Source organism: Triticum aestivum, chromosome 3B (assembly GCF_018294505.1).
Source record: "Triticum aestivum cultivar Chinese Spring chromosome 3B, IWGSC CS RefSeq v2.1, whole genome shotgun sequence".
In the NCBI taxonomy this organism is placed as follows: Eukaryota; Viridiplantae; Streptophyta; class Magnoliopsida; order Poales; family Poaceae; genus Triticum; species Triticum aestivum.
In genome coordinates this window covers 197,600,612-197,621,116 of record NC_057801.1, presented here as the reverse complement: position 1 = coordinate 197,621,116, position 20,505 = coordinate 197,600,612, and the positions used below count along the sequence as shown (strand labels likewise).

At 39.3% G+C, this 20,505-nt stretch overlaps 1 protein-coding gene and 2 long non-coding RNA genes across 7 annotated transcripts; 1 reads left to right on the top strand and 2 right to left on the bottom strand.

The window, feature by feature from the left end:
• Positions 1 to 2,166: 2,166 nt before the first annotated feature.
• LOC123069334 (uncharacterized) lies at positions 2,167 to 6,934 on the bottom strand. 2 transcript variants are annotated; one of them, XR_006432460.1, is made up of 4 exons: positions 6,240 to 6,934; positions 5,567 to 5,634; positions 3,934 to 4,022; positions 2,167 to 2,599 (listed from the first exon to the last, which is right to left on the bottom strand). It is a non-coding gene; the product is annotated as an uncharacterized lncRNA (long non-coding RNA). The 2 variants fall into 2 exon arrangements; XR_006432459.1 differs by having other exon boundaries at positions 2,167 to 4,022.
• On the top strand, positions 2,714 to 5,634 carry LOC123069333 (replication protein A 70 kDa DNA-binding subunit B). Of its 2 annotated transcripts, XR_006432458.1 has the most exons (10): positions 2,714 to 2,854; positions 2,933 to 3,203; positions 3,282 to 3,384; positions 3,471 to 3,586; positions 3,651 to 3,729; positions 3,826 to 3,964; positions 4,130 to 4,287; positions 4,368 to 4,661; positions 4,746 to 4,808; positions 4,883 to 5,634. XR_006432458.1 is itself a non-coding variant. In XM_044492165.1 (8 exons), the coding sequence occupies exons 1-8, from the start codon at positions 2,714 to 2,716 to the stop codon at positions 4,537 to 4,539; spliced, it is 1,179 nt and encodes a 392-aa protein (XP_044348100.1). In that variant the 3' UTR covers positions 4,540 to 5,634. The 2 variants fall into 2 exon arrangements, 1 of the variants encoding a protein (XP_044348100.1); XM_044492165.1 differs by having other exon boundaries at positions 4,368 to 5,634.
• Positions 6,935 to 7,450: 516 nt separating the features above from the next.
• Positions 7,451 to 14,395, bottom strand: LOC123069332 (uncharacterized). Of its 3 annotated transcripts, none has more exons than XR_006432457.1 (4): positions 13,380 to 14,395; positions 12,313 to 12,356; positions 10,510 to 12,185; positions 7,451 to 10,360 (listed from the first exon to the last, which is right to left on the bottom strand). It is a non-coding gene; the product is annotated as an uncharacterized lncRNA (long non-coding RNA). The 3 variants fall into 3 exon arrangements; XR_006432456.1 differs by having other exon boundaries at positions 7,451 to 11,963; positions 12,042 to 12,185; XR_006432455.1 differs by having other exon boundaries at positions 7,451 to 12,185.
• Positions 14,396 to 20,505: the final 6,110 nt, after the last annotated feature.

The window sequence follows — 20,505 nt, the reverse complement described above, 5'->3', positions numbered from 1 at the left end:
GGCGCGATCAAAAGGTTGAAAGACTAAGGCTATAATGGCCGTGGGAATTAAAGGGGAGGCCGGACGGCACATCCTGATGACAGTTCTAATTCGCAGAGCGTAACTCCATCATGTCGCACGTAACTGCCTCGCGTGGCAAGGCGCGCGGCGCAAGCGCATGCATATGGAGCCCCCAACATGATCGTGCGTAGGCCCAACCGCTGGTAGAGAGCGCGCGGAGGGAAGCGAGCAGAGCGCTCCGCGGTCGCCTCAACGGTGAGCCACCATATATATGCATATAGCAGTTGAACACGCAAGGAAAACTTGTCCACAACCCGAGCGCACCGACGGACGCGACCAAAGCGCGCCGCGGTGCCTAACGGCGAGCACAGCGCGCCGCGGCGCCTAACGGTTGAACTATTTGTATAGATTAAGCACGACTGCTTAATCTATGAATGAAATATATGCTTAATTACTGAATTTCAGTTACAAAAATTAGATAGTGCTAGTGATTTTTAGCTGCATATTTTGACAAATCGCCATTGGAACCGTTGGATGTCCTCTCTGTATGTGTCGTCGTGGGTGTCCTTATTGTGTCATGCGCCGGCCCCAAACACTGGCAGCACAACTTATAAATTGATAGATGGAGTACTAGTTAAAGTGATGCATATAATTAAGCAAAGGGATCACACATGTCTGTATTGACTGGAACGAGAATGCAATAGCACAACAAGAATTAAGGAGTAAAGAAGAAAGGTGCATCCATCAACGTCCTCCTCCTCAACTCAGTGCGCCGGGCCACCGACCGGCGGCTAAGGATCGGCCGCTTTTGTGGCGAGGTCAAGGTGATTCTCAGCAAAGGCATCCAAGGCTTCCAGATGGTTGAAGAAGGCCAATGTCGTAGCGTCCTCACTGGCCTTGTAGATACCTATGTACACGATTTGCTCGTACACGTGGATGTGTAGGTCAACGAATTCTTGCAGGGTGAGGCGCCTCGCGGCGAGCGCGACCTCTACATGGACATTCTTCGTGGTGTCAGCGGGCAGTCGTAGGGCCACCAATGCTTGAAAGAGGTTCCGACCATGGAGGCCGATTAGGGTGGCAGGCAATGAGCAGTCCGGCCGCGCGGGCTGGAGGAGTACGGTGATGTTGTCCACGAGCTTCTTGACGACGGCGAACTTGTTGGTGGTGGCAATGATCATCTGGTCCAACTGACAGTCATAGCTGGCGTCGACGGCGGCCATCCACCAGCCGGTCGCCAACACCATATGGATACGATCCTCGGTGTCATGCCGCAGGCTAGCATCGTGGACCGTCTGGCACAGCCGCTGGCCAGTCGCGCGCACCGCTGCCATGGGTCTGGAGTGAGCACTTTTGCGCTTAGTGTAGGTGCTTAGGCAAATGCTTAGGTACGTACGATGTGGTAGATGCATTGGAATGGAGGGGCGCCTTTATATGAGTGTAAACTACGTTGCATTCACAACCTGCTACCTCTTTTCCCGGTCCTCCTCCCATTACTTCCCTCATGCATTCAAGATGCTAATTGAAGGAGGATGCATCCTTGGCCGTTCAACATTTCAGGAACATCTACCCTCTCCCTTGTCTGCATTAAAGTCGTATTAGGAACTGCGCCGCCCGCTGCATGCCCGGCTAAACACGCCTCCTCGATCGCCTCCATTTATGCTTAATTACTGAATTTTAGTTGCAAAAATTTGATACTGGTAGTGATTTTTAGCTTCATATTTTGACAAATCACATTGTTACAAGGTTGACAAATGGCAATGTTACTAGATCAACAAATGACAATCTTTCCAGTTTGACAAATGGCAACATACCCAATATGACCGATGCAAATCTTACCAAATTGTTTGTAAAGTGGTTGCACACGGGTCATCCAAAACAACCATCTATTATATAATTAAAACAGAAGTAAAATAAGCCACCACGTTCATCCACATAAGTAAAAATTATCTAATCCATTAGATTGTAATATTAACGGCCTTGATTTAATATAAACGCGTAAACAAGATAAGTTGTGTTGTCACGTGTACCTGCATAGAACGGACCTACACATCCATGTTCACATATTACGTAAAAATATTCACATGTACAAGTAGTACAACACGTCATGTACAAATATAGTGTGTCCGTCGTGACATCAACTAGCCTGACATGTTAAGCCGCAAAAACAAAAATAGAATATTTCCATCAATGGGTCAAGGAGCAAAAATAGTAGTCAAACCTACTTAAATAAGAAACCTAATCAAATAAGGAAACCCACCAGACCTCACGTGATGAAAGTTCCAAGACAGGAACGAATACGTACAAGATCTCCACACGGTCTCCGCCACGTCAACCCAGCCACCTCAACCCATATAAATAAGTGCAGCCGGCCACACAAGCACGCAGCAAACAATTAGAAATCGATGACCACCACATCTTGAAACACGCCAGACGGAACACACGCCTCGCCGTCCGCACAGCTTGAAGTCGACAAGTCATCTCCAACCGCTTCACTTGACGTTGGTGGAAGTCACGCCAAAGCCCGCCGACACCCGACAAAGCCACGCCCAGCTGCTCCAATCGACGTCGGAAGAAGTGACGACAAAGAACTTCTGGGCTGAATTACCAGACTTGGTAATTGTTATTTAACAACCTTTTTTATGGATAGGATCTTCATAAATACTATATCCATTGACTAATTTTTTCCTATTAATTTTGAAGACATAAGACTATGGCATACACAAAGTTGAGCGAATTAACTACAAGGGGACAAAACTGGAACATTCAAGTGAAAGTAATGAGGATTTGGGATTCAGTTAATCCTACTACCGATGAGCTTATTAGCCTAGATATGATACTCATGGATGAGCAGGTCTGTTTTTCAATATAGTTAATTGGATTTTTTTCAGATTAAGCAACAGTTACTAACCATAATTGATTGTTTTTACAGGGTGAAACAATTCATGCTTCTATCTGGAAGAATCTAATAGATACTTTTAGATCAAAGATCAATGAGAAGTCTATTTACGGATTCAGCAATTTTAAGGTTGTGGAATCCACAAAATATAGGCCAGTGAGCAATGAAATTAAAATATTTTTTGCATACAATACAAAGGTAAAGGAGATAAAAGGATCTTCAGAAGTTTTTTTGGACTATTGCTTCGAGTTTGCTACCATGGAGACACTCGAAGAAAGGGCAGGAAAAGATACACAATGCTCAGGTATGTTTATAGTTGTAATTACGGCTTCCAAATAATAGATATTTCTAATTGTTATATTACTAATTTCCAAATATACAGATGTCATTGGACTTCTAACAAAAATGAAGCCCGTGGAGACAAGAATAACAAAAAAGAGCCCACAACCTTCATATATCCGCGAGATTGAAATACTAATGCCAGAGTAAGTGCATATGCATATGTATGTCTGAAATTTAACTACGCATGCCCCATGTGGTTAACACTAACTTCTCGAATTAAATTCTTTAGGGGTGATAAAATCATAATCACGTTATGGGGAAAGTTTGCTTACTTTTTGACCGAGGATGTAATTGGCAGCCAAACTGTCATTATTATTACATCAACGATGGTGCAGAGATTCAATGGTAAGTCCATAAATCTTAGATGCTGCTCTTATCATTCAAAAATTCTAATTGGTTAATTAAATAGGTTTGTGCCTAAAGTCAACCAGTGCGACAAGAATATATATAGATCTGGACATACCAGAAGCACAAGAACTTCTTGAAAGGTATGAAACACTACCAATTAAAAATTCCCACTCATGAATAGTGACTCATGTTGATTCAAGATTGTATATATTATTATTTGTTTTATATATGTGCAGGGACTCAACACAAGTAACCTTACCAAAAATGATGAGTATAGATAGAAGTAATCAGGGAACACTAGAAGAACAAATGTTTTACAGGCGGAGAACATTGCAAGAACTTACTAAAATGAGGCACGAAAACCAGCAAGACCAGGTAATTCATCAGAATTTCAATAAATGGTATCATCAATTTTTGCGAGAATGAGTTATACCTGCATTGACAATTTGTTCAATATTAGTAACAATGGAACCATATTCAATTTATATATGTCACTTAATCCCCCACCCCCACCCCAATGCTAACGTTGATTGTTTTCAGGATTTTGTGTTCACGACAATAGCTACAGTAGATCGGTTGCAAGAAAATATTCAATGGTGGTACATGTCATTTGATAACTGTCCCAAAATGGTTACCAAGGAAACCGACAAGTATTATTGTAAGAGTTGTGGTATATATCCAGAAAAGGCCACACCTCGGTAAGCATATTATATTACTTAAATATAAACAGTAAGTGTTATATTACATTTACTCTCCACTAACATGAATGGTATGTTAGGTATCGTATTCGACTCCAAATTAGTGACCATACATCTACTACAAGTTGCACATTATTTGAAGAGGAGGCTGCAAGATTGCTTAATACATCTGCATCTGACTTGCTGGACTCACTAGATGGGAAAACGGAAGAAGCGCCAAAGATAATTCAACAATTATGTGGAAAAAATTGATATTTCGATTCAAGCTCAATGATAGTAATCTCACATTTGGCACACAAAACTATGCAATAAAGAGAACATTTGTGCCTGATGATAGGCTTGAGATGCTCTACTTGAATGACAAAGCCGAGGAGGTAAAAGATTCATTAACTTTGTTTCAAAAATGAAGTACCATCTTTAGAATTCCTTAACCAATTCATATTACATTTGTTGCACAGGAATTGATGGATGATGATGTAGACACTATGTTAATGAAGAAGCAGAACATGCCAGATAAAAAGGTGATTGACTTTTTGATGATACACACTTCAAATTTTAGAGATGTGTCTTATTTTGAAAATGTATATGTATGCAGTCACAGAATAATAAAGTTTCACCTTCCTGCAAACTGGTGCCTGTGAAAGAGGAGCCATATGACAGCAATGAATCCACATTAAATAAAGACAAGCAGCAAGACAAAAGATCATCATCGTCATCACGTCAGCTCCGTAGTGGCAATAAAAGGAGACTGAGATCTGTTGTAATATTGTCGGATGACTCAGAGGATGAATGCACTGAGACGAATTTGCCAGAACAAAAGAAAAAAGGTGTCCCCGAGAACAAGAAACAAGTTAAAGACAAAGCCAAAAATACAGTGCCGGAAGATGAAGATGAAGTACGGAAAGCAAGGCCGAGAAGAACAAGGAAGTTGTCTAGATAATATTTGGAATTGTAGCTTATGAAATAAATATTACGGCAATCTATTTGTATCGACCAAGATAAGTAAGAGTACTTGATATCAACCAGGATGGCAAGGATACTTATTAGATTAAGGGAGTGGATGTTAGCGATGTTCTTAGTCTAAAACAGATCAAAAAAACTGTCTTCATGTAGTTTCCTTTATATACATGCTATTGTATCCAAATCAGTACAAGGACAACACAATAGATAGGAACATACTACAAGACCAGAGATTGACGCATTAGGATTCACTTCACAATTTGAAGAAACTATACTTTCGCAAATCAATATGGGGCCAGCACAATAGACAGGAATATACCTTGCTCAAGTAACTTCATAGCACAACCGGATATGTACATAACGCTAGCTTTGCCCAGCGGCACAATTCTGACCAAAAACAAAGTTCCCACATTTAGACTTAGCAGCAAAGCAAATATAGTATCAAATCACACTAATTGCTTAGGTCACTAAAAATTGTTGGCAACTGGAAGATTGTTTCTCAGTAACTTGATAGGGTGACCGGAAGTTACTTGAGAAAATTCAATATGTAAGCTTCTGCTCAACAAACCTATACCCAAATTACTATCCAAGGTGACATATTAACACACAAAAGGTAATCTAATTACCAATAGTAGTATAATCCATCAAACTAATTTTTGAAAAAGGTTTTTAAAAACTTAAATATCACGAAAATACATGAATACAACACTATCAAAAGCAATTCATATTGTAAATTTTAGAAATACATTTAAACATGCACTTCTTTCAGTTAATTATTCTTGGTAAGAAATCATCTATCTCATATGGCCAAATTATTGACACATAATAACCAACTTCCGGTTCATAAAGCCTTTTTTAAAAGAAAAGGCATCATGAATAGATTATTTCTTGCCAAGAGCAAATTAAAATACTATGTAGTACAACACTGCTACAAATAAAGTACAGGAAATAATCTTCATTACATATGATGCATATCATCAGTTGGCACTTACGTGTGGTAGTAGTCTGACAGCACCAGAAATGAAAAGGCCAGCATCTCACGGTCGTGTGCTGCTATTTGTATTCCACAATCTACTTATACTAAGGTTTCACCATTGCCACTGTAATACCTATGAGGACAATATCAGCAAACCCAAACTCTGTCCCGTACCTCGGATGTCAGATCTAACAATTCATCATCAGTAGGCGACTTGGTGAGTTCCCACCAATTGGTTCCCACACAGCCTCCTCCATGAGGCCAAACTACAGCAAATCTGCCATGGCTTAGCCGACGGCCATGACGAGCTTGAGCAGTGCAGCCCTGTGTTTTCCCTGCTACTCCCCATGGCCACTCCGCAGCATGGCCACTCCGTCGGACTCGACGAGGTCAAGGATCCACACCCTTGAGAACAAGACGAACGCGTCTGCGTACTCCGTGCAACCACCAACTGCGCCAGTAACGGAAGAGATTCAAAGAAATGAATGGAGAAGTGGAGATGGATTGGGAATTGGTTCTGTGGTGGCGAGCAACGAAATCTTCAACAAACGGCTAATCGGAAGAGGTGGTGCATCGGATGGATAAGGATGCTGGTGGGGATCGAAGAAGCTGCGAGAGAAGAGTTTTTTTACCCAACGAGAAGATTTCTACACGTAGATGATACCTGTACGGGTTCTTTATGAGGGTGGTCTAAATGGGCCTACATCAAAACTGTTGGGCCTGAATAGGCTTCATACGTGGTGTATGTTGGCTTTGGAATTTTTCTCTGGGTTTGGAAATTTTCTCTCTATGCCGTAATCGTTATGAACTCGATTCCTACTCCGTATCGAATAGGCTGATACGAGCACGTTAGCGTACTGCTCTTAAATAGTACTAGGAACATAGACTTCGTCGATTAACCAAGGGATCATATCATCACAGAATCGACCTGCATTGAATCGCTGGACGAAGTTGCACACGAATCAGCCTTGCCACACTTCAGATTAGAAGGTAAATGCTTTCCGTGGAAAACTACTACTTACCACCGGTTCAATGCAACCTCCTAATTTTTTTATTCATTATAGTTTTACATTTAGGCATATATTACTGACTCAAATAAACTATTATCACACGTCTTGCCTTGGCTCTTCACATAAACTTTATTTTCTTTGAGAAAATAGTAACAGCTTCTGTGATGAACTAAAAGTGACTCACAGACTGATAAAGTCACTGCAGCAATAAAAAATATGCTCTAATAATTTGTACATGGTATAAAATATTTTCCAAGATCGCTACAGGATTGGCTTTGCAGCAAAGATACAATTACGACAATAATTAGCACATGCGTGTGAAGCTTTACAAAATTAGAAAAACAAAGACAAGAAAACATTATCAGGTATATCATTGAGATTTTACAATCTTCATGTAATGCACACTTTTTTTTGTACATTTGTAACATATACATTTCAAATATTTACCTTTGTTAATATTGCAGAACCTAATAACTTTACGTATATTGCTAACAATGATCTTAGAGAGTACTTTGCCTTAGTAATTCCCATGGAACAATTGTCGTTCACTGAGAAACAAGCACACTGTCCCTCCAATAATGCCATACACAGCAGCTCGAACCACAAAACACAGTAATCCTGAAAGCATGATCGAAGTATTATAGATTGTCTACATGCAGCCACCATCTCCTATTTATTGCATATATCGTTAGCCTCTTGACGACATTATGCAGAAATTAGAATTATATTATACTATATTGCTAAAAGAATATCCAATGCAGAAATGAAGGGACAGTGCACATCAAAATCAGCAGGCCAACTTACAAAAGAAGCTAGAGAAGCTATTATCAGGAGGAAACAACAACTCCAACAAAAAAGGAGTAAGAGATGCAGGAATACACAGGAAACAACCTATAAAACAGAAGAAGATGCTTCACGGAAGAGAAAGGAACAAATCAAAGAAAGAAAAGATGTCAAGCATGCAAGAAAAAATGCAAGCGACAATGAGCTTGAAAGCAACATCATAGAAAGAACCAGCAGCACTACGTCCAGAAGTTATTATAGCACGATATGGAACTTTGGAAAGCCAACATACATATGCGAACATTGCAATGCAATACTATGGTGTGAAGAAAGATTAAATTCTCATAGAGGAACCAAAAAACCTTCTTTCGGAATTTGCTGCAAACATGGTAAAATTGGCCTACCAAAGATAGCATATCCTCCACCTTACCTTGCAGGGCTATTAACAGGTGAAGGAAGTGATGCAACAAACTTCAGAGAAAATATAAGGTCATACAACTCAATGTTCTCATTCACGTCAATGGGAGGAACTGTTGACAAAGAAATAAACAAAGGCAAAGGACCATATGTTTTTAGACTGCATGGCCAGAACTACCACCATATTGGAACTCTTCTACCCGAAGAAGGTAACAAACCTCGATTTGCCCAGCTATACATCTATCAGATAGAAAATGAGGTACAAAACAGGATAGATGCTTCAAGATGCAATGATAAAAAAACAACAGTGGACCCTGCCATTGTCAAGGAACTACAAGAAATGCTTGATGAGAACAACATCCTTGCAAAGTCAATCAGAATGGCAAGAGATAGATTCGAAGAAGAAGACTACCACGATTACACGCTTCGAATACTTGGGAAAAGGAACGGAACACACAACCTTCCATCAGCATCAGAAGTTGCAGCATTAGTTGTAAGAGACCCTACTGGAGAGAGCGAAGGACGAGACATCGTTGTTGAGTACAAAAATATGGAACCTCACAGAATATCGGAAATCCATCCAAAATTAATGTCAATGCAATACCCGTTATTGTTTCCATACGGAGAAGATGGATTCAAGCTTGAAATACCTTACAAGCGAATAAAAGAAGGTGACAAAAGCAGGAAATATGTAACTATGCTAGACTACTATGCATACTACCTACAACAAAGACCCGACCAAGGAATGTCGTTGCTAACATCTAGACATCTCTCGCTTCAATTTTGGGTGGATGTTTACACATGCATTGAGCAAAACAGACTAAACTGGATCAGGAATAATCAAGGGAAGCTACGAACTGAACTTTACAGTGGACTACATGACGTGATTGAGCGAGGGGACACCAGAACAGAGCAGGTCGGAAAGAGAATAATTGTACCTTCATCTTATACAGGAGGTAGAAGAAACAAGGCACAAAACTTGCAAGACGCATTTGCAATATGCCGTTGGGCTGGATATCCAGACCTATTTATAACATTCACATGCAATGCAAAGTGTCCTGAGATCCAATACATGCTAGATGAAGCAGGAGGAGGCCTCAAGCCAGCCGACCGACCAAATATTGTTGACCGAGTATTCATGATAAAACTGAAGGAGCTAATGAGAGATATCGTTGTGAAGAAACACTTTGGAGAAACTATAGCAAGTAAGATCAGTCGACTACTAATCGCTAACTAATAGGACCTAAAGTTTCAATTTTTAAACACACAATAGCCTTTATCTATTTATTAAAATGATTCCAAATTTTAACAAAATAAAACTATATATTCAATCAATGCAGTTATCTACACAATAGAGTTCCAGAAGAGGGGACTCAAGTGCAAAGGACCATCAGAAATCAACCAAATAATCAGTGCGGAGATCCCAGACAAAGATGTTGATCTGGACGGATATGAAGCTGTTGAAAACTTCATGATGCACGGGCCTTGCGGAGAGGCAAATACAAAATCACCATGCATGATAGACAACAAATGCACTAAACACTTCCCAAAACGGTACAATATCGATACGACAATCGATGAGGATGGCTTTCCAGTATATAGAAGGCGAGACAATGGAAGGAATATCAAAAAGGGAGGAGCAATGCTCGATAACAGGTTTGTTGTGCCATACAACAGAAACCTTTTGGTCAAATTCCAAGCTCACATAAATGCGGAATGGTGCAACAGGTCCAGGTCAATCAAGTACCTATTTAAGTACATCCATAAAGATGACGACCAAGTAACAGCCTTACTAAAGGAAAGGGACGCGACAAGCGACTATGATGAAATCAAGAAATACCTAGAGATGAGATACATATCAACAACCGAAGCATGCTAGTGGATATTCCAGTTTGATCTACACCATCGTGATCCACCAGTAGAGAGACTGCCATTCCACATTGAAAACGAGCAACAAGTTATTTTTCCAGACTCGACTGACATTGAAAAATTAGTAAGAATGCCAGGATCCACAAGTACTAAGTTCACTGAGTGGATGGAGGCAAACAAAATACATGAGGTGGGAAAAGAATTAACCTATGCAGAATTCCCATCAAAATTTGTATGGAAAAGTGACTCCAAAACTTGGGAGAAGCGCAAAAGGGGCTTTGCAATTGGAAGAATTTACTATGCACACCCTGCAAGTGGTGACCGGTATTATATGAGAATGCTTCTAAACATCAAGAAAGGATGCACATCATTTGAGGATATTAGAACAATTAATGGAGTAGTTCACCCAACATACAAATCAGCATGCCAAGCGCTTGGATTTCTTGATGACGATAGTGAGTGGATTGAATGCATCAATGAAGCATCAAGTTGGGGATCAGGGATACGATTACGGCAGCTATTCACCACAATATTATGCCATTGTGAGGTGACTAGCCCAAAAATGTTGTGGGATTCAACATGGGAGGCACTATCTGAAGATATCCAGTACAAAAGAAGAATAATCCTAAACTTTCCTACGCTGCAGCTAACTGATTCACAGAAAAAAATCATATGCTCTGATCGAGATAGAGAAACTAATGAGGCAAGCTGGAAAGACACTAAAGGACTATCCAGGCATAGAACTACCAAATGCTACTGAACTTGAACAACTTGGGAACAGAATGATAAATGAAGAACTTAGCTACGACACACAAGCACTAAAGATTGAGCACCAAACCATAGTTAGCAATCTTAACTATGGCCAGAAAATTGCCTTTGATGCCATAATGGAATCAGCTTACAGAGGACTTGGAAAACAGATATTTGTAGAGGGCTACGGTGGCACAGGCAAAACTTATCTATGGAAAGCAATCACAACAAAGCTACGATCGGAGGGGAAAATAGTGCTTGCGGTAGCATCATCTGGCATTGCAGCATTGCTCCTCCAAGGTGGAAGAACAGCGCACTCAAGATTCCACATTTCAATAAATATCACAGAAGAATCAACATGTGAAATAAAACAAGGCTCACATTTGGCTGAACTGGTAAAGAGGACCTCACTGATACTGTGGGACGAGGCTCCTATGGCACACAAACACTGCTTCGAGGCACTAGACAAAAGCCTTAGGGATATTCTAAGGTTCCAAAACCAAAACAGTGACGAAAGGCCATTTGGTGGCATGACAGTTGTGCTAGGAGGCGACTTCAGACAAATACTTCCAGCGGTTACAAAGGGAAAGAGAGAGCAGATAGTAAATGCCTCAGTCAAAAGGTCATACCTATGGAAGCACTTCGAAATATTTAGACCAACTGAAAACATGCGGCTGAAGTGCCTGTCAGAAGATCCAATACAAAAGCAAAATGTGGCTGAATTTGCATAATGGATATTACAAATTGGCGACGGAAAACAAACAAACGATGAAGGAGATGATTGGGTAAAAATACCTAAAGACATAATTCTGCAAAAAGGAGAAGACCCGAAAGAAGCGATAGTGAAAAGCACGTACCCAAACTTGCACCAAAACTATCGTGACCATGAATTTCTTGAAGAAAGAGCAATACTATGTCCAAGGAATGAAACAATTGATAAGATAAATGACTACGTAATGAGCCAAATACAAGGTGAAGAGGTGACATACCTAAGCTTGGACACTGTATGCAAGGCAACAACAAATTACAACACAATGGAGAATATGTGTTCAACAGAGTTCCTTAACAAATTGACCTTCCCAGGAATTCCAAACCACGAGCTAAAACTGAAGGTAGGCTTGCCGGTTATGCTCCTACGCAACATCAATCAAGCGGCAGGTTTATCCAATGGTACAAGAATGACTATCACACAGCTGGGAAACAGGTACATTGAGGCACAAACAATCACAGGAACACACGTCGGTGACAAGGTATACATACCTAAAATCATTATGTCACCAAGCGACTCGAAGTGGCCCTTCGTGCTGAAAAGAAGGCAATGTCCTCTATCAGTTTGTTTTGCAATGACCATAAATAAAAGCCAAGGTCAATCCCTAGACAAGGTGGGTCTATATTTGCCTAAGCAAGTCTTCTGCCATGGCCAACTATATGTGGCATTATCAAGAGTCACAAACAGAGAAGGATTAAAGGTGCTGATTGACGACACGGAGTGCCCAAGCGAAGATAGCGCAAAGAATATAGTATACAAAGAGATCTTCTAATTTTTGTCATTCAATTAAACAATAAAATGTATGGTTCAAAAGCATGATGTTCATGTGTTAGATATGGCCGGAAATACTGTATACAAAAGGATATTATAGATTGGGTTTCTAATTATTTTTTCAACAGGAAAAAAGAACATGACAATGCAGATTATTGTTACCATACACTACTTTCATGAATACAGATATTAACAAATGTGTACGGCTAGCTAACTTTTTTATCCTAGATATGATACTGATCAATGAGCAGGTCTGTTTATTAACATATTTGATTGGAACTTTATCAGTCAGATTAAGAAACAGTTACTAACCATATTTGATTGTACAGGGTGAAACAATCCATGCTACTATTTGGAAGAATCTTATAGACACTTTTAGATTAAAACGAAAGCCAAAAAAACAATGCTTTAACATGAAGATGAATTACGTAAACAAAAGCCCAGGAGAACAAGGATGTTATCTAGATAATTAGTAGATTAGTAGCTTATGAAATAAATAGTACGACCGCCTATTTGCATCGACAACGATAAGTGAGAGTACTTGACATCGACATAGATAAGAAGGATACTTATTAGATTAAGGGTACGAATGTTAGCAATGTTCTTACTCTAAAACAGATTAATAGCTTTCTTTATGTAGTTTCCTTTACAAACATGCTAATTTAGCCAAATCTGTTAATAGACAGGAACATAATACAAGATAAGAGTTTCACACATTAGGATTCATTTCACAATACTATACTTTGCCAAATCTAGACGAGGCCATTCGCAATAGATAGTAACATACCTTGCTTTTGCAACTTAATAGCAGAAGAGGATGTAAGCATATCAACGACCTCTCTACTGTGTACATACAGATAGTTTAGCCTGGCACTACTATTCTCACAAAAGAAAAACGGTCCCACATTTAGAATTAGCCGCAAAGAAAATACACTATCTAATCACATTAATTGCTTATGTCACTAAAAATTTGCTGGCAACTGAAATATGTTTCGCGGTTACTTGATGTGGTGACCAAAAGTTACATGAGAAAATTCAACAAGCCAGCTTCAGCTCAACTAACCTATACCAAAATTAATAACCAGGGTGAACACACAAGAGGTGAGGCCTTTGCAATTTAAGAAAATAAAAAAACTGATTGATACATATGAACCAATCCTGTTCGTAAGGTGTTTTTTCAGACAGAAGGCACCATAAAAAATTATTTCTTGCTAAAAAGGAAATTAAAAATAGTATGGAGTACCACACTGCTACGGATAAAGTACAAGAAATAATATTCCACATCCTTGAGAATGCAACAAACGCGTCCACGCACTGGCAAAGTGTGTCCGTACATACATGAAGAGATTGGAAGAAGAAAACTAGCCGCGCGTAAATCACTGAAATTGAAAACTTAAACTGCAGCTAGACACATGTATTTCTCACATTAAGCTGATTCTTTTGCTACCTACCTCAGTAAACGTGTATCTAAAACTACTCTTTTTACTATCAATCAATAATTAGATACAAGGGCACCTTGCTAGGTTCAGTTAGACTAAATTCAAGCAGAGCCATATTTGTGCTTTACTGTACTCTATTCTATACTGCAGAATTCAGAGAACAAGTATAAGTGCCTATCTCTAGACAGAAAGTTGTGGTATGATTCCTGATTTCACACGAAAAGTTGTTTACCAATGGAAAGATAAAATCTTATTCTGATTTCTAGATCATTCAACTTCAAAAAAACTTATATGGTTCCAATAACATTTACATTTTGGTACAAGTACAGACAGCAGGAGGGCAACAACTAACAGGCACTCGCAGAAATACTCACGTCTTGCTGAAATTTCTTCCTCCGTGACCTCCCTCAATGCCTAAGCAGCCCCAGCATCCAGGGCCTCCGGCTACGACAATTTTGAGAAGCGAGGTCGCCGAGATCCACCCACTCATCCAGCCACATGTGCCACCACCAAGGAAGAAAAATCAGGAGAAAATAAGAGACATGTGGATCTGGGATAACATGAGGATTAGTTTCCTGATGGGGCACAGCGACGCGGTCCTTCGCCGGCGGCAAATCAGAAGAAATGGTAGATGTGTCTGAGGAGCCTGGTGGGGATCATACGAGAGGAGAGGAGAGTTCTTTATTTTACTAATAGGGAAATGAGAGATGGTTTTTTTTAATATGTAGATGACTGCGACTATGGGCTGTTTTACTTAGAAAAATAATAATATGGGGTTGTAATCATCTACACTCTAATGGGATTGCAGAAATGTACGTTGGGCATGACAAATATCATACATCAGCTATGCAAGATTGGGTACAGATATTTTATTTAAATTCTTCGTATGGAATACACAGATCCTAGCAAACATAAAAAAACATGAAAAATTGCTCTCTTTTCTGCCGATGAAAAAATGCTCTTAAAAAGAGGAAACTTACTTCCCGTAAAAAAATATGGATGAAACTTATACATCATTCGTCAAATGATCATATGATCTAAATCTATAGATTTTTCACCTGTACATAATTAGCAAGATTAGTAAGAATCAAAAAACATTTATTCCAAAATTCATGCTGGAAAGTAAAAAACTTTTAATATTTCACAAACTACTATAAACGATTCAAAATGAAGGTCATTTGATGCAACAAAAACTAAAAACTAAATGTCAGGCAAAACTAAAATAAGAGTAGATAGAGAAATTGGAAAATACTTATGAATCTTGAGGCTGTAAAAATAAATAAGACGCAAATAAAAATATTATGAAATTCCGTATACTATATGTTCAAATCCATAAATTAAAACGGAAGACATCAACTATCCTAAATATAAAAAATAACAAAAACAACTCTAGCCGCCACATTTATCCACATAGGCTAAAAACAAATACTTCGTCGATCTAGAGAATAACGGTTGAGATGTTACATGATCTAAAAGTTATGCACAACAATAACATGTTCAAATATTAGCATTGTCACGACTCAAAAACATGTGCTATATCACGTATCTCTTGCTAAAAAATGGTATATTTTTTTACAAAACAAAAGGTATGTGTGTCAGTATCATATACGGGGGCAAAAAATCATCAGTTCTTCGGCCGGCCGGACAATACTAATTGATATGGACATTAATTTTGATGCATGAGCTTTAAAGGCAAGTAGAAGTACGATGTACATGTGAATATTTTTATGTAACAAATCATGGAGCATGCTCTATTTACAGTCGTTGAGATTATAAAAATCAACGGAAAAAAGTACAACACTCAAATGCTTCAGTTTTAAATTAAGTATTAGACCTTTTAAACAATTTATCAAATGGAATTACATTGGATATAATGTAAACCCATCATGACTTATGATTATTATCTATGTAGATTATGTAGATCAAAATTTGTCATCTAAGTTGCACTAAAATTTAATGTTCTATTAAAATAACATGGTTGTACTATTGTACAAAATAAGCTATGGTAGGAAGAAATTCGCCAAAAAAAGGCTATGGTAAGAAGTGTGAAGGAAATATGGCAGCATTCAACTGAGTATAAATTGGCAAAATAAATGAGTGCATGAGAGATGATCCACATAAAACAATCCATCAAAATACGAGTAATATACATTGTTTAAAAATACATGGTTGTAATTAATTATACTTATAATAAAGAAATATAATAAAATTAAACATAGACATGAAAACAACAAATAATGACTATATAAGATAGAATGTTTTGGTGATTACGGATAACATACATCGATAAATACTAGGCTTAGATCAATGGTCAGGCAACACACAATATGCGATTAAGATATAAAAATAACATATATTTCTTTATTATTAAATCTAGCCGCGCAAATGCGCGGGTCACACCGCTAGTTTGTGTTGAAGAGATGCACAAATCCTGCTCTTACTTTGCATACGGGTGTTCTTTCTAAAAAGTTTGCGATCAAGAGCCATAAAACCTACAACCATTAAAACCAAGACACGTGGCATCACGTGAATGGTTAAAATTTGAATTATACACATAAATGCATTGAAAAAGAAAATTAATGCATAAAAATGTCCAAATGAACCTCGAAAAATCCCAAAAATTGACATAACACTCCTGTTGTTTTATGTTGCCATGAGAAAAATTTTCAAAGCAATAAGAGGCAATGGATATCGTTTTTTCCCCAAAGGTGGGACGCTCCCTACCAAAACCACCAGGCTTGTTGTGAGAATCTCTGGTTTGTGAGAAGCATATCCCCAAACCTGCCCCAAATGGGACAAATTTTTTACCACGGCATGTTGATGCCATTCCATGATAGCATGCATGCGAAGTTTCATGAATTCCAGACGAGCTTTGGATTTATACTAGAATTTAAAAACCAGGTATCTCAATGTTTGCAGCCGAGTGACGGTGGTAGGGTGTTTGACGACATTCATTCTCATTTCTTGCATGGGACCTAATTAAGCATGCAACCAAGGACACATATTTGAATTTTCAACCAATTTATATGCATTAATTAGAGCATATGTGTGCATGTATAGTTCAAATTTGAATTATGCACATGAATGCTTAGAAAACTCAGTTAAAGTATAAAAATGTCCAAGCGAACCCCCACAAATCCGAAAAATTGACACAACACCCCTGTTGTTCTATGTTGACACTAGGAAAAAAACTGAAATCGAGAAGAGGCAATGCAGATCGTTTCGTCTAGAAAAGTGAAACGTTCCCTACCGAAACCATCGGGCTTGTTGTGAGAAGCTCTGGTTTGTGAGAAGCATATCCCCAAACCTGCCCCAAATGGGACAAAAAATTTACCACGACATGTTGATGCCGCTCCATGACAGCATGCCAAGTTTCATGAATTTCAGACGAGCTTTGGATTTACTAGAATTTAAAAACCAGGTATATATCTCAATGTTTGAGGCCGAGTGACAGTGGCAGGGTGTTTGACATTCATTCTCATTTCTTGCATGGGACCTAATTAACCATGCAACCAAGGACACATATTTGAATTTTCAACCAATTTATATGCATTAGAGCATATGTGTGCATGTAGTTCAAATTTGAATTATGCACATGAATGCATAGAAAACTCAGTTAATGTATAATAATGTCCAAGCTAACCCCCAAAAATCCCAAAAATTGACACAACGCCCCTATTGATCTATGCTGACACTAGGAAAAAAAATTGAAATCGAGAAGAGGCAATGCATATCGTTTCGTCCAAAGGAGAAACATTCCCTACCGAAACCATCGGGCTTGTTGTGAGAAGCTCTGGTTTGTGAGAAGCATATCCCCAAACCTGCCCCAAATGGGACAATAAATTTACCATGGCATGTGATGCTGCTCCATGACTACATGCCAAGTTTCATGAATTTCAGACGAGCTTTGGATTTACTAGAATTTAAAAACCAGGTATATATCTCAATGTTTGCGGCCAAGTGACGGTGGCAGGGTGTTTGACGTCATTCATTCACATTTCTTGCATGGAACTGATAACCCACAAGTATAGGGGATCGCAACAGTTTTCGAGGGTAGAGTATTCAACCCAAATTTGTTGATTCGACACAAGGGGAGCCAAAGAATATTCTCAAGTATTAGCAGCTGAGTTGTCAATTCAACCGCACCTCGAAACTTAATATCCGCAGCAAAGTGTTTAGGAGCAAAGTAATATGATAGTGGTGAGCAAAGTAATATGATAGTGGTGGCAACGGTAACAAAAGTAAAGACTACAAAAGTAATGTTTTTGGTATTTTGTAGTGATTGTAACAGTAGCAACGGAAAAGTAAATAAGCGAGAACCAGTATATGGAAAACTCGTAGGCACCGGATTAGTGATGGATAATTATGCCGGATGTGGTTCGTCATGTAATAGTTACAACATAGGGTGACACAGAACTAGCTCCAGTTCATCAATGTAATGTAGGCATGTATTCCCTAAATAGTCATACGTGCTTATGGAAAAGAACTTGCATGACATCTTTTGTCCTACCCTCCCGTGGCAGCGGGGTCCTATTGGAAACTAAGGGATATTAAGGCCTCCTTTTAATAGAGAACCGGAACAAAGCATTAGCACATAGTGAATACATGAACTCCTCAAACTATGGTCATCACCGGGAGTGGTCCCGATTATTGTCACTTCGGGGTTGCCGGATCATAACACATAGTAGGTGACTATAGACTTGCAAGATAGGATCAAGAACACACATATATTCATGAAAACATAATAGGTTCAGATCTGAAATCATGGCACTCAGGCCCTAGTGACAAGCATTAAGCATAGCAAAGTCATAGCAACATCAATCTCAGAACATAGTGGATACTAGGGATCGAACCCTAACAAAACTAACTCGATTACATGATAAATCTCATCCAACCCATCACCGTCGAGCAAGCCTACGGTGCAATTACTCACGCACGGCGGTGAGCATCATGAAATTGGTGATGGAGGATGGTTGATGATGACGACGGCGATGAATCCCCCTCTCCGGAGCCCCGAATGGACTCCAGATCGCCCCTCCCGAGAAAGATTAGGGCTTGGCGGCGGCTCCGTATCGTAAAACGCGATGAAACTTTCTCCCTGATTTTTTTTCTCCCCGAAAGCTAATATATGGAGTTGGAGTTGGCGTCGGAGGGCCACCAGGGGGCCCACGAGGTAGGGGGCGCACTCAGGGGGGAGGGGCGCGCCCCGCACCCTCGTGGACAGGGTGTGGGCCCCCTGGTCTTCATCTTTGGCAAGGATTTTTTATTATTTATTCTAAGATATTCAGTGGAGTTTCAGGACATTCCGAGAACTTTTATTTTCTGCACATAAAACAACACCATGGCAGTTCTGCTGAAAACAGCGTCAGTCCGGGTTAGTTCCATTCAAATCATACAAGTTAGAGTCCAAAACAAGGGCAAAAGTGTTTGGAAAAGTAGATACGACGGAGACGTATCAACTCCCCCAAGCTTAAACCCTTGCTTGTCCACAAGCAATTCAGTTGACAAACTGAAAGAGAAAAAGAAAAACTTTTACAAACTCTGTTTGCTCTTGTTGTTGTAAACATGAAAAGCCAGCATTCAAGTTTCAGCAATTATTATGAACTAACCATACTCACAATGACACGTAGGTCTCACAATTACTCATATCAATAACATAATCAGCTAGCGAGCAATAATAATAAAACTCGGATGACAACACTTTCTCGAAATAATCATAACATGATATAACAAAATGGTATCTCGCTAGCCCTTTCTGAGACCGCAAAACATAAATGCAGAGCACCTTTAAAGATCAAGGACTGACTAAACATTGTAATTCATGGTAAAAGAGATCCAGTCAAGTCATACCCAATATAAACCAATAATAATGAATGCAAACGACAGTGTGCTCTCCAGCGGGTGCTTTTAATAAGAAGGGTGATGACTCAACATAAAAGTAAATAGATAGGCCCTTCGCAGAGGGAAGTAGGGATTTGTAGAGGTGCCAGAGCTCGGTTTTGAAATAGAGATAAATTATATTTTGAGCGGCATACTTTCATTGTCAACATAACAACTAAAAGACGATGATATCTTCCATGCTAAATAGATTATAGGCGGTTCCCAAACAGAATGGTAAAGTGTATACTCCCCTTCCTCCACAAGCATCAATCCATGGCTTGCTCGAAACAACGAGTGCCTCCAACATTCAGCGGGTCCCAAGGGGAGTTTTTTTTGACTTGATCCCAAGGGGAGTTTTGTTTGCAGTTATTTTGATTTAGTTTGCACGAAGCATGGGACTGGGCATCCCGGATACCAGCCATTTTCTCGTGAATGAGGAGCGGAGTCCACTCCTCTTGAGAATAACCTGCCTAGCACGGAAGATAAGGGCAGCTCTAGTTGACATATGAGCTATTCGAGCATGCAAAACAGAATGTTTATTTGAAGGTTTAGAGTTTGGCACATACAAATTTACTTGGAACGACAGGTAAATAC

Coding starts and splice junctions, on each gene's coding strand:
- LOC123069333 (XM_044492165.1), top strand. CDS start 2,714: ATGGCATACACAAAGTTGAGCGAATTAACTACAAGGGGACAAAACTGG. Junction 2,855..2,932: donor TGATACTCATGGATGAGCAG/GTCTGTTTTTCA, acceptor TTGTTTTTACAG/GGTGAAACAATTCATGCTTC. Junction 3,587..3,650: donor GATGGTGCAGAGATTCAATG/GTAAGTCCATAA, acceptor TTAATTAAATAG/GTTTGTGCCTAAAGTCAACC.